The sequence below is a fragment of the Gigantopelta aegis genome, chromosome 4 (assembly GCF_016097555.1).
Source record: "Gigantopelta aegis isolate Gae_Host chromosome 4, Gae_host_genome, whole genome shotgun sequence".
NCBI classification, from domain to species: Eukaryota; Metazoa; Mollusca; class Gastropoda; order Neomphalida; family Peltospiridae; genus Gigantopelta; species Gigantopelta aegis.
The window spans coordinates 34,474,317-34,489,279 of NC_054702.1; the positions used below are offsets into that span (position 1 = coordinate 34,474,317).

The 14,963-nt window shown below is 33.6% G+C and overlaps 1 protein-coding gene across 1 annotated transcript in view; it reads left to right on the top strand.

Annotated features, from left to right (window-relative positions):
* LOC121369806 (protocadherin Fat 4-like) overlaps positions 1 to 14,963 on the top strand; it is a 37,973-nt gene that overhangs the window by 19,194 nt on the left and 3,816 nt on the right. The window contains exons 16-24 of the mRNA XM_041494879.1: positions 349 to 513; positions 872 to 1,115; positions 2,051 to 2,326; positions 3,408 to 3,649; positions 8,601 to 8,768; positions 9,865 to 10,117; positions 10,575 to 10,853; positions 11,729 to 11,982; positions 13,148 to 13,309. Coding sequence (XP_041350813.1) covers positions 349 to 513; positions 872 to 1,115; positions 2,051 to 2,326; positions 3,408 to 3,649; positions 8,601 to 8,768; positions 9,865 to 10,117; positions 10,575 to 10,853; positions 11,729 to 11,982; positions 13,148 to 13,309 — 2,043 coding nt within the window. The remainder of the gene's footprint in view (positions 1 to 348; positions 514 to 871; positions 1,116 to 2,050; positions 2,327 to 3,407; positions 3,650 to 8,600; positions 8,769 to 9,864; positions 10,118 to 10,574; positions 10,854 to 11,728; positions 11,983 to 13,147; positions 13,310 to 14,963) is intronic.

Genomic DNA, 14,963 nt, shown 5'->3' on the forward strand with positions numbered 1-14,963 from the left:
GTGAAGACTGTTATTATCATTTGGGCTTTTTTATCTTCTAGTGTTAGGATTACACTTTGCAGTGTTTGGAAATTTCTGATTTAACACACCAATCTGACTATCTGTACCTTCAGCAGGGTCATATTTTAGCCAAGCAGTTGATTTTTTCTGAAGATTTCCTTTACATGATGAGATCATTTCTATTACTGTTCAGACTCGGTTCATTCTCCCTAAACTTAATTGTATTTCTGTTAAAGCAAAACATTCATCCATATTTCTAGCTAAGATATATACAAGTACTAAATTTTTTATTTTTTTACTTAACTCAGCTCTGTCTATTTAATGAAACCATTTTTTTTTAAATTTCAGATGCCTGCAATATCAGCATCAGACCTTGACTTACATACCAAGATTTCCTATAGTCTGGCTGGTGAAGGAAGCAACTTCTTTAACATTGATACTTCATCGGGAGAAATAACACAGACAGTTCCTGGCAATCTGGACAGTGAAGCATACACAAACTTTTATCTAAATGTATGTGTAATTCATTTTGGTCAACAATAACTAATGTTCTCAAATGTCATACAGACATTATCATTTGTTATTGCTATATGTTCATGAAGAATGTTTTTAAAGAGTTTTATTTCATTTTGGCAAAGAGAGTAGTTAAATATAATGTGCATTTCATGCACAATTGTATGTATGAAATTAAAAAGTATGAAATGTACATCATAAACTTCCTTTAGTTTTTTGTGGAAGTATTACAAAATGTAATAGAAGAGCCATATATAAAATATTTAGCTGTTCTCAACAACTATTTTATACTGTTTTGCAATTCAGCATAATTATCTTGTACTTTACATTATTTAATACAACAATTCCTTTGTATTAGTTAACGGCGACCGATGGAAACTTGACAACCTCTGCTAGATTGGAAATCTTTGTTGACGATGTGAATGACAATGCACCAGTATTCTTGGAACAGTATAACTTTGAAGTGAATTCTTCGGCATCCATTGGCTATCCAGTTGGCAGAGTGTCAGCAAATGACTTGGATGTATCGGATAGAAATGGAAGAGTTACATATTACTTAATCCAAGGAGGTCTCGACAGGTTTTCTCTTAATTCACAAACGGGTAATGAAAATGAAATATGAGGTTTTTATTATTATAGTATTTGGGTTTTTATTCTCTTTAAAGGCATACTGACACTGATTTAAGGACCTTATTTCTCTAAAAATGGATAATAAATAAAAATTACATTAATTGTTGAAAACCAAATCTAGCTATCGCATCACCTTAACGGAACCATGGTGGAGTGAAATCCATGTCATGCCTCTCGACAATTTTAGTTTTTGAATTATGGACCATTGCAATAATTCAATTATTTTTACAAAATGTCATTAATAAATGGAGTATGGTGCTTATGAAGATGGTTGAATAAAGTACATTTAGGGACAAATCAAATTATTTTTGTTCAGGTAATACTCTGTGACAATATGCCTTTAATCTGTATGCCTTTGAAACTGCAATCTGAGTTGGCAGATGTAAATTGTGTAAAACTTGTATATATAATCATTTGTTGCATTTCATGTCATATTTTATGTAATAGTTCAAGATACACCAATGTAACAATTATATTTGCAATAATAAAAATTGTTGCATATATTTAACTAATACTGTTATAGAGATTGTATTTGCAAATAAATTCATGTGTTTCAGTATTTGATATAAAGAATATTAGAAAACGAAACATAAAGATTAAATTAAAATTAACTTGAAATTGCAATATAAATAATGTGATTATTTTTTTTATTTTTTTTTTAAGGAGGATGGGGGCTGACAAAACCTAGTAGTTTATGTTTTGGTGCTAGAATTTTTTTTTAAACTTGACACATTAGTTTCAGCATATCCATTATTTTATAATTATGAAAATTGTTATCTATTTTTACTACAAAGAATATTGTTATTTGATGGACAACGTAAGTAAAATTTAGTTATTTTGACTACATAAAATGCATGTGTACAGGGGATTTTAACTTTTTTTGTTGTTTGTTTTGTTTTACATATAGGAGACATATCAGTAAGCGAATCTCTAAACAGTCCTCCATATATTAGTAACTACCAGCTACACATCAAGGCCATGGATTCTGGACATCCTCAACACACGGATGAGACTACAGTAAATATTGTCGTCCCTCTGAATAAGAAACCTTATGTATCCATGGAAACAGTGTTAACTGTTAAGGAGAATGAGACTATTGGAACTGAGATTGGAATTGTCACAGTTTCAGACCCAGATGGGAATACAACTGCAGGATTGTCTTTCGTCATTGAAGGCAACAATGGCAAGTATTATGATTGGTAGTTGGGATATGTATCAGATTCTGATAGATAGATAGATTGATTGATTTGCCAGGACAGCACAATACAGATATATATATATATATATATATATATATATATATATATATATATATATATATATATGTGCTGTTGTACATTATACATCCGGCAAGGGGAGATAATTCTGCAGCATAGGTTATGACTCGGGATTGTATAGCATTGTTGTTGTGCTAGTACTAGCTAAGTATAAATAATAATGAAAATTAGAAACAAATGTTCCAATTCACTAGTCAGAACCGAGGGCTAGTAGATTTGTCGAACCCTCATTGTAGCATAAATACAGTAACATACTTGGAGGATATTAAACAAGCTTCCTTTTCGTATCATGTTTATGTCCCGATTGAAATAATTTTCAGTTGTCACAAGCTTTAGCGAGTGACAATGAAAATTATTTTACGAGGGGCATAAACATGATAAGAAATGGTAGTGAGTTTAATATCCTATTTATTACCCATAATCGATCTTAATTTATATCACTCAACTCGTTTGGTTGACGTTCCTGTAATGTTGTAGTGCACCAGTTGATGACGTCATGAGATGTTACATCCCACTTGGTGTTCTAGTGGGACCTATCACTTTGATATGTATCAAGATATTTGTAACCATATGGGTAATAAAGCTGTTAAGTAAACAGACCAATTTTTTTATACCAGTTTTATTTTGTAATGTGCATTTATATGTACTCACTAATCCAAGGGATTGTGAATGACTCATATTTTATTTACATGTATTTATCATTTCAGTGGAACAGGACGTAGCCCAGTGGTATAGCGCTCACCTGATGCTCAGTGTTTGATCGATACCTGTTGGTGGGTCCATTGGGCTATTTCATGTTCCAGCCAGTACACCACAACTGGTATACTAAAGGCCATGCTTTGTGCTGTCTTGTCTGTGGGATGGTGCATAAGACTATATGTCAAAATTACCAATTGTTTGACATCCAGTGGCTGATGATTAATAAATCAATATGCTCTAGTGGTGTTAAACAAAACAAACTTTAACTTTTTAACTTTATTATTTCAGTGCCTTTTGAAATTGATCCTGCCACTGGTTCTCTCAGAGTTTCCTCCCTTCTAGACAGTGAAAATGTAACACAGTACAGGTTTCCTATTGTGATTTATGATGAGGGTGTACCACGGCACACTGTCACCACCATGACAACCATACATGTGGAAAATGTCAATGATCGAAGTCCGCGATTTTCAGCACTCAGCTACACAGCAACTTTAAATGAAAACCTTTCAGACAATGATGCAATGAACCCAGTAAAAATTGTAAGCAAATTATAGAATACTGTTGAACTTTTACATTCATGTTAACCATCAGTTTTTTTTTTACATATACTCAATATCTGGGAATTGACACCCAGTAGCCAGTATGTTTTTTATGCTAGGGTGTTAATGAAAATTTTTAGGGGGCTTTCCCCCCCCCCCCCCCCTTCTCAACCATTGGGGGTGTAGCGATACAATAGGGTGACAAAATAATATGTATCCAGGGCTTCTAGAATTTTCTAAAAATCCACTAGCCATGGGATTGGTGATTTTCAGAATTCACTAGTTAAAAATCTACTAGCCCTAATGTACAGTACAGTATATTTGTACCAAAAATACTACAAAGTAAAACAACCCAAAGCACTTTATAATCACTATTAATAATAGTATTAATAATTATTAACATGTAATTTGTAATATGTTTATTTATAAGTGCAAATACTATTAATTATTCCAAATAAATTAATATATTTCATTTAGTGTATAATCGATATATGCACCTACTATAGGGTGTATACTACCAAATCAAATCCCATAGATGACAATAGTAACATATGTGGCTAAAACTCCTACCTGCAACGTATCAACCGACATAAACACCATGGATATAAATACTACCACCCCTTACACTTAAAGTGAATCAGAAAAAAATGGGGGTCAAGTTGCTCATTTCTGAGATAACGGGTAGCGTCTATGACTACCCTAGTTTCGCACAAAATTCGAGTACTTTTTTTTACAGGTACCCCATACATGTTTCAAGCACAAGGCTACTTGACACATTGGTACTAGATGAAATAAAATTGCACATTTTTTTTTACCCAAATGAAACTATTATTTTTTACAACCAACACACTCACATTTATAACCAATCACAGGACTTGTGGTGTTCACTTCTCTATCAAAAGTTCGGTGCACCTCGAACTTTGACCCAGCCGGAAGTTATTTGGTTTAGTACTACCTATACTGATAACATACATTTTTCAAAAAGTGTCCAGCTATGTGTCTTTATGACAACCAGGATCTGGTGTATTCTGACATAAACTGACAACCTCACTGAAACTGTTGTTTCTACAGTGCAACCTAATATAATGTACACCTCAAAAAGCATATATATTGCATATATTTTTGTACAAATGCAATATGTCATATTAAACAACAAAATGTTTTAAAATAAAACTCCTGAAGATATTTACTTTCAGTTGGGTGTGTGTACCCAGTTATATATGTAGAGACAACAAAGATAGTCAGAGTACCTCTACCCCTTTAAAGAGTTCCATTAAAACACATGCACTTGATTGACCCCTAGATTATTAAGACCTTAACAGGCACATGAAAGAAATATCAGTATTAAAAAAATACACTGTCTAAGGAAGGAAACACAAACGTGACTGTACCTGTATGAAGTAATGACTTAATGTCCTGAACATTAGTGTTGGGAGGAAATCCTGTATGCTGGGTGTGGGTGTCTTCAAGTTACCAGGTGTGGGAATTTCAAATCCATCGGCCATGCTGATTTTCATAATGAACCATCAAAACTATTGGCAGCCACCAATATTCCTGACTATATTTTATTTATAGCCTACTGTAGTTGGAGGTTTTAATAGTTGTGATATCTGGAATAATCATGCAGCTTTAACACATTTATTTTTGATTAATTACTGAAAAAAACTATTTTTAAATGACAAAATTACCCGAACATCTATTTTCTTGCATTATTTTCTAATCCAGATGAATACAATATGTACATTAGATGTATTCCTACAATCTGTAATCCAGCATTTTATTTAGCTAGTAACATTAGGTAATACAGCTTTAACAATAAAATAAATTATCAACTTAATCCAAGGCAGATAATCAAATCTGAAAAAATTGGTTCTGAATCTAGTATAAACTCAAAATGCTTTTCATGAGAGCTAACTAAGTGATTATTAAGAAAAAAAAAAGATCTGGAGATCTAAGTATATGTTTAACAACCTTATTGTTATGTACAAATAAGAACAGAAGGCACAATAGTGACAACAAATTTAATTATGTTTTTGGTAAAGTTTTTCTTCAAATTTACTTAAAATTTTGCATAAAACTACATATTTGTCTAAAATATAACTTAGCACCCTATAAATATGTCAAAATGACAATAAAAATCAACTTCTTTACAAATTTGAGTTTTCAGAATTTCATACATAAAAAATTAACAATGTTAATGAAAACTAAAGACATTAACCCGATATTGGCACATGCTATTTTTAATATAAAAATAAATTGCTATTAAAATCTTAGTTCAGGTTGCCTATATATAATACCATATTTAAGAGCAGTTGTATATGGCAAGTCAAATACCATGTAAAAAGAAATTATTGAAATCTTTACAGTATGAATTATAGGCCAAAACCAACTTTTCTTCAGTGCTAACTTTGATTCAAACTCCATTCAGAGCCATGTACAGAGATTATTGTCACGGTCAAGGTCATTGTGAACTTGCATGATCGAGTGATGGCTAATTAATCAACCAGTATAGTTTAATTAAATAAAATGACAAAATCATAATATTTTTTATTATGCACTGAATATGTGCTAAAAGGTGTATACTACCAAATCAAATCCCATAGACGACAATAGTATCAACCGACATAAACGCTACGGATATAAATACTACCACCCCTTACACTTAAAGTGAATCAGAAAAAAATGGGGGTCAAGCTGCTCGTTTCTGAGATAACGGGTAGCGTCTATGACTACCCTAGTTTTGCACAAAATTCGAGTACTTTTTTTTACAGGTACCCCATACATGTTTCAAGCACAAGGCTACTTGACACATTGGTACTAGATGAAATAAAATTGCACATTTTTTTTTACCAAGATGAAACTATTATTTTTTACAACCAACACACTCACATTTGTAACCAATCACAGGACTTGTGGTGTTCACTTCTCTATCAAAAGTTCGGTGCACCTCGAACTTTGACCCAGCCGGAAGTTATTTGGTTTAGTACTACCTATAGTACCATTTGAAAAAAAAGTACCTTTAAAAAAAAAAACCTGTTACATTTTGCAAAACTGGAGGTTGCTAACATACACATTATTTAATGCCAAGTGCTATCCTATTTTGCAAGTAAATAAAATATATAGAGGTTATTACCAGAGTGTTTTTCGGTATCGTCAGTATCATATATTAGGAATAAAAATTGTATTATGCGAGCCTCTGGCGAGCATAATACATTATTTTTATTCCTAATATATGATATTGACGATACCGAAATACACGAGGGTAATAATCTCTTTATCATATGGGCTCAAGCTTAATATAACGTGTTTTTGTAAACTGTACAGGCAACTTTAATTCCAGTCTGCCATTACTAGATATTCAAATGACGTAAGAATGTGGCGCGGTGTATTTTTAAATGGAAATGACATCAAACTCGAATGACATCATTTTGGATGTCCTTATATTAAAACAAACTAGGGCTTAACGTTTTTTGTTTTCTGAATGCTGGACTGCTTTCAGTGTCAAATTGCCATTGAAATGTTTTTATTCGATGACTATGAATGCATACGTCAATTATGGAGTGTCACACAAGTACGTTTGCTTAAATGTCAATAAACCTAGTGCTGTGACCTCGACTAATTTACATCTAATTTGCAAAGTTATCAAATTCTTAAAGTATGTGATCTGAAAAATATCACATACTTTGATTGCACTGAAAATGTAAGATATTATATGATATAAGTAGGTATAAATAAAAGTAGGTATCACATGCTTTTTATATGTACTGCTCCAGAAGTGGGTGGTATTTAGCTCAGTCATTTGAGCATTCGCCTGAGATACTTGCATCGCAGGATCGAACCGACTTAGTGGATCCGTTCAACTGAATGGGTTTTTTCTTATTCCAACTAGTGCACCACAATTGGTCAAAGGTGGTGGTATGTGCTTTCCTGTCTTTGCCAAAGTGCATATAAAAGAGGAAAAATGTAGTGGGTTTCCTCTGTTGACTACGAGTCAGAATTGCCAAATGTTTGACATCCAATTAGGAGATAACCATATGGAGTTTTTAGATTTGCAGGTGTTATTGTGTATTTGATCCCAAAAATGAAACATTTGCGGGCATCAAATAGACAATAACACCCGCAAATCTAAAAACTCCATATGGTTATGTCCATTGTAAACTGAATCGTTTTTCTACTGAACTAACTGTATATTTGGTATTTCTTGAAAAAAATACTTGGCTACAATCTAACTGTAGACCCTTTAATCGTCAACTTTGCCTTTTCCAATTGCCGTAACATCATTACAACATGACGTCATTAGCTTTCGGGGTGTTATTGTCTATTTGATCCCGGAAAAAGAATGTAATTAACCAGTCACAATACAGAACACACTCGCAGTCAGTTTACAATATCCAATAATAAAGTTATCAATGTGCTCTTGTGGTGCCGTTAAACAAAACAAACTTTAACTTTGCCCCAGAAGACCGATACATTGTTTAGATCATTACAAAATGTTAACTTTGTCAGCAATGAAAACTAATTTTGTGTACTTGATGGTGACTGTTTGCATTAATGATAAAATTATTAAATTTACATAGTAATGTGTCTTATATACAGGTACCACAGACTGGTGTACTTGACTGGTGACTGTTTGCATTAATGATAAAATGATTAAATTTACATAGTAATATGTCTTATATACAGGTACCACAGACTGGTGTACTTGATGGTGACTGTTTGCATTAATGATAAAATGATTAAATTTACATAGTAATATGTTTTATATACAGGTACCACAGATTGATGTACTTGACTGGTGACTGTTTGCATTAATGATAAAATGATTAAATTTACATAGTAATATGTCTTATATACAGGTACCACAGATTGGTGTACTTGATGGTGACTGTTTGCATTAATGATAAAATTATTAAATTTACATAGTAATATGTCTTATATACAGGTACCACAGATTTATGCAAAAGATGAAGACATCATTCCGACACCAATTGTCTACAGTCTTAAAGGCAATCATAGTGACCACTTTGTCATAAATGTGTCAACAGGGGAGATAACTGTAGCTGCAGGAACATCTATAGATCGTGAATATATCAGTGAATATGATCTACAGGTCAGATATTATATGCTACTGATTATTTACTTCTAAACATACTTTGTTTTTCTGAATTCTTGTTCTCATATAATTTTAGCTGTATTTACTGTATATTGTAATATAAAGAGAATACGTTAGCAGAATTTTAAGTAAATACATTTTTAAAAATGGAGTATATAGTTCCTACAGTTTGGACCTAAAAGTGACACATTATTGTGTAAAATCAGTAAATGTTTAACTGATGAAGAAGCATTGATGTTCAATACAAGGTTAGGTTTAAAACTAGCTCAATATTTCATTATGATTTGGCTGAAGATTGATCAAATTTACAGTTTTCACAAACTTAGTTTAGTGTACCAAACTGAACATGTTTTAATTTTTAATAGATGTTTGCTTCAAAGTTACAGTTTTTCCCTTAGTTTAGTGTACCAAAGTGAAACCATTTTTAACAGATATTAGCATCAAATTTACAAACAATTTTCTGTAACTTGGTTTAGCTAGTGTACCAAACTGAACATGTTTTAATATTTAGTAACATACACATGTATATTGGCATCAAATTTACAAACAGTTTTTTCCCTAATTTAATTTAGTATACCAAACTGAACAATTTTAATTTTTAACAGATATTGGCATCAAATTTACAAACAGTTTTCCCCCTAACTTAGTTTAAATAGTATACCAAACTGAACAAGTTTTAATTTTTAACAGATATTGGCATTAAATTTAATAATTTTTTTTTTTTCCTAAGTTGGTTTAGTGTACCAAACTTAACGTGTTTTAATTTTTAACAGACATTGGCATCGAATTTACAAACAGTTTTCCCCAACTTAGTTTAGTGTACCACACTGAACATGCATGTTTTAATTTTTAACCGATATTGGCATCAAATTTACAAACAATTTTCTTTAACTTGGTTTAGTGTACCAAACTGAACTTTTTTAATTATTAACAGATATTGGCATCAAATTTACAAACAGTTTTTTCCCTAACCTTGTTTAGTATACCAAATTGAACAAAGTTCAGTTTTTAACAGATATTGGCATCAAATTTACAAACAGTATTCTTTAACTGGTTTGGTGTATGAAATTGAATATGTTTTAATTTTTAACAGATATTTGCAACTGATGATGATGGGTTAGGACTTCAGAGTGAAAGTTCTCTACAGATTTTTGTTCAGGATGTTAATGACAATTCTCCCGTGATGGATCAAGATATGAGTTTTGAGATTCATCCAAGTGCAGCCATTGGTGATAAAGTTGGCAAAATTGTAGCAAATGATTCAGATGATTCTGCTCAAAACAACAGAGTAACCTTCTTGCTGTTAGATGGAGGATATGGAAAATTCTTTCTTGATTATGACACAGGTGCCATTTATTTTGTTAATTTCTTATATATGTTTGTGAATTATGATGGGTGTACAAAAGCATTTGCTTTACTAGTAGTCATTTTGTCTCTAAAGGTTTTACTTGTAAATAGATTTAACTGATTGTGAGCATATTTTGACCTTTACAAAAGAAAAGAAAAATGTTCCTGTGTGCTCTCTATGTCTATGATCATAATATTTGTAATAGTTTGGGTTATTCTTCAAATGGTGGTAACATAAATTATTCATTTCAGGAAATCTATTTTATCCACTGTCCAAGGGGTGAGGTTGAGGTAGAATATGTTTCACGAAAAGACAAAAGACTTAGAGCCGAATTTACAAAGCCTGTTTATGCATGTAACTACATATATAAACTATGCTTAAAAACCTGCGTTTAAGAAAAAAGAGGCTTCGTAAATTTAGCCCTTATAGTTTTGGGCATTTATTTTCTTCTACAGGTGTCATTTACGTAGCTGGCAGTCTCGTGAATGAACCATATCTTGAAAATTACACTCTCACAGTCAGAGCCAAAGATTCGGGCATTCCTTCTCTTTCGTCTGATGCTAATATCGCCATCACTGTTCCCATAAACAAGCCTCCTGTAGTGACACCGCAGTTTACTTTCAAAGTGGAAGAAAACAGGGATATTGGTACAATCATTGGTGATGTCAGCGTGCAAGATTCTGACAATGACACTTCAATTTCTGATGTTTCATACTCCTTGGAAGGACATCAAGGTTAGATACTTTAAGTTTGATCAGTAGTATTTGATTACAATATTGAATGGAAAAAGTTTGTTTAACATTTGTTTTGTCTAACAAAACCACTAGAGCACATTGATTTATTAATCATTGGTTATTGGATGTCAAACATTTGATAATTTTAAAATATAGTCTTAGAGAGGAAACCTGCTACATTTTTCCATTAGTAGCAAGGGATATTTTATATGCACCATCCCACGGACAGGATAACACATACCATTGCCTTTGAAATATTGAATGAAGCATTTATATATACCTATGTCGGATCAGAGCATTCCAAGCACAAATAAGTGGGGTGGCAATACAAAAAGAATCAGACTAAACTTATAGATAATCTTCTCCAAGTAGACAAAAGGACACTATAAACTAAAAAAGGACACTTTATTTTCCGGTGGTTTGGGGAGCAACTGTCTCTTTGCCATCCCCACCCCTTTACTAGATCAGACCCCGGGGACATGGCTATCAAATTATGTACCCTTAGGTGGAAAAGCCCTATCCCAAATTTCTGCTGCATACAGTAATGAAAAAAGATAAATAATTAAACAGGTAACCTTTCATCAGTAGGTGAACCATTTCCATCAACCCGGTTGTTTGCATGTTTCCTTTTGAGTGAACAGAGCTTCACTGCATTTTATATATTCATATGGTAATATTGTTCAGTTTATTGCTAAGGTATACCCGAGGTATTGAAGGGCAAAAATAATTATTCTTTCACAATGTGACAAAAATCTTTTAATGTTATATAAATGCCGAAAACTAAAAACAGTGGGTTTTGGGGTGAGGTTTTTAAAAAAATAAAATAATCACTGTCAGTATGTAAATTATAATGTTTATTTTAATTTGTTTTTCAGGCCTGTTTAAAATTGACCCCAGTACTGGCATAATTTCAACACTGTCGGAGATTGATGCTGAACAGATCAGTGGGATAGAGATGAGGGTTGTTGTGCTTGACACAGGTTTGCCCACCTACAGACGAACATCTCAAGTTAATGTCAGCATTGTGGGAATCAATGACAACACACCAGAGTTTTCATCTCCATCCGGCTACACTGCCGACATATCAGAGGATGTAGCAATGAAACCAGGCAACGTGTCACTGCAACTGGTTAGTAACACTTGAAAATAATTACTGAGAAACATTTGGTTAAATATACATGCTAGTCTTGAATTAGTAAACTGGTCTGGGAAGTGGCAGTCCTCTTTTTGACAGTTCAGGAGAAATGAAATCTCCAGTAAAGGATCTCCTAGGGAGTGGCTGTCCTATACACAAGGCACTAGATTGTGATTTATGGAATCAACCACTATTTTTGTCAAATACCCATTTGACTCTGCACTGTACAGAGATACGACCTTGATCAGTACTGGATGACCCCACCTATATGTAGCTAGGGTGTGTTTTAACAGCTCAATGTTAAAGTTTGTTTTGTTTAACGACACCACTAGAGCACATTGATTTATTAATCATGAGCTATTGGATGTCAAACATATGGTCATTTTTGACAGTCATAGAGAGGAAACCCACTACATTTTTCCATTAGTAACAAGGGATCTTTTATATGCACCATCCCACAGACAGGATAGGGCATACCACGGCCTTTGATATACCAGTCGTGTTCCACCGACGGGGATCGATCCCAAATCGACCGCACATCAAGTGAGCGCTTTACCACTGGGCTACGTGCTGCCCAAACAGCTCAATGAGTAGATGGGAGACCACTACACCAACTGACCAACTTCTCTCTTACCAGCTACTTACCACTAACCATCAACTCCTGTTATGGACTGACAGCCTAGATAGCTGAAGATGTGTGCCCAGGGCAGCATGCTTAAACCTTAAATCAGATATAAGCATGAAAATCGAGTTAAAATATAATGAAACTAAAATTAATTTTCTTTCTCTTTCTAAAATTGTATGCAGTGTTTCATCTTCTAGTCTATTGAAAAACACCTGAAAAAAGTATATAGTTAAGATTATAACATCATTTATGTCATTATAACAAGTGTCACATCAATAGCTGGGAAACTGGGAAACTCTTTTTACGTGCCCCTATCCACAAGGGTTCAGGCACGCCCACCCCGGATTCAGCCTCTGACTACGCCAGTGACCGACTCCGGGGCGGGAGGGTCAATAGCTGATATGAGTGGAGAATTACAGTTAATCACTACAAAAACCTAAAATAGTATTTGAAAAAACTTGGCTTTAACTAATAATACGGATATTTCTTAAGTTCGAAATGCTAGTATTTCAGTAATATTCTGAATTGTTTCAGCAACCATCATTCAGTGTGAATGACAAAGATGGTGGTGAAGTAACCTACACCATGGAGGGTGATGACCTTGTCCTTTTTATGATTGACCGTTTGACCGGACAGATTGTTCTAGTTCGACCTGATGAGATTGATGCTGATGTAAAGGCTGTGTATTATTTACAGGTGAGAGTTATTCTCTTCAGGAATGTGATATATAGAGAATACTACATGAGTGCCCATTAGATACCATTTATCTTACAACGAATTGTTTTAAAACGTATCTAACGACCAAAAGCAAGTTGGATGCATTTTTTAAAAATGAGTTGTAAGATAAATGGTATCTAACTGACACAAATGTAGTGTTCTATTTTTTACATATCGTGAAGAAAAAAACCTTTTCTAGCTAAAACCAATTTACGGCCCTAATTGTATTGTACATTACAGAGTGATCAATTTGACTGTGCTTTTTTTTCATTGAATGGTATGGCATTATACTAGAAGCAGCCAGTCGTACGTCTTTAAATTGTAATTGCACGTATATGTGTTAACAAGTATGTGTTATCAAAAATAACAAACAATGTTCTCACCAACAGGTGTGTTAAAATAATTGTTTACTTACTAGCCACATATGGCCTATTCCAGAATTAATTGCATAGAATGGTGACAGGGGACAACATAATGATGAATCCCCTACCAGTCCAACTGGAGAGTACTATTATAGGTTTCATCTTCATCCTTCTCTGTCTCTGTCTGTCTGTCTGTCCCACATATAGTTTTCTGGATGGTTTTTTCACAAAGCCTTGAGATATTGTATAGCTTTATCGTGTACTGTTACAAGTTTGACTTTTATCGTGATTTGGGGCAGGATGTAGCCAAGTAGTAAAATGCTCGCTCGATGCGCGGTCGGTCTGGGATCGATCTCCATCGGTGGGCCCATTGGGCTATTTCTCACTCCAGCCAGTGCACCACCACTGGTATATCACAGGTATGTACTACCCTGTCTGTGGGATGGTGCATATAAAAGATCCCTTGCTACTAATTGAAAAGAGTAGCCCATGAAGTGGCGACAGTGGGTTTCCTCTCTCAATATCTATTTGGTCCTTAACCATATATCTGATGCCATATGACCATAAACAAAATGTGTTGAGTACGTCGTTAAATAAAACATTTCTTTCTTTCTTTTTTTATCGTGATTTACCCAGTTTTGACAGAGTTATGGCCCTTGAATTTAGGAGATATGAACATTTGTTGGTCCCAGTAGGGGACATGTATTGCTTTAGGAGCACCCTCAGAATGCTTGTTATTTTAGGCCTGCTGGGTCTGCTTCTTCTATGCAATGTTCATTTAAATAAAAATTTATTTTCATGGTGGTTGGTATATATATTTAAAAAATTGTTTCCAGCCTATACTATCCATGTGATTAGTTCTATCATAACCCTAAGACTAGTAAGACTTTAATTAAGTGTGCTTATTGGGCTATTTCTCATCACAGCCAGTGCACCACAACTGGTATATCAAAGGTTGTGGTATGTGCTATCCTGTCTGTGGGTGCATATAAAAGATCCCTTGCCACTAATGGAAAAATGTAGCAGGTTTCCTCTTTATGACTGTATCAAAATGACCATATGTTTGACATTCAATAGCCGATGATTAATAAATCAATGTGTGCTCTAGTGGTGTCATTAAATAAAACAAACTTATTAATTAAGTGTGGTTTAGTTTTGAGCTTTTAGAAAATCATTTCAGCTGTTATTTTAAACAGGTATCACACAAAAATAAATCAAATGTTTCACATTAAATTAAATTTGTGTTTTTATGTATTTTTGGTGTATTTTTT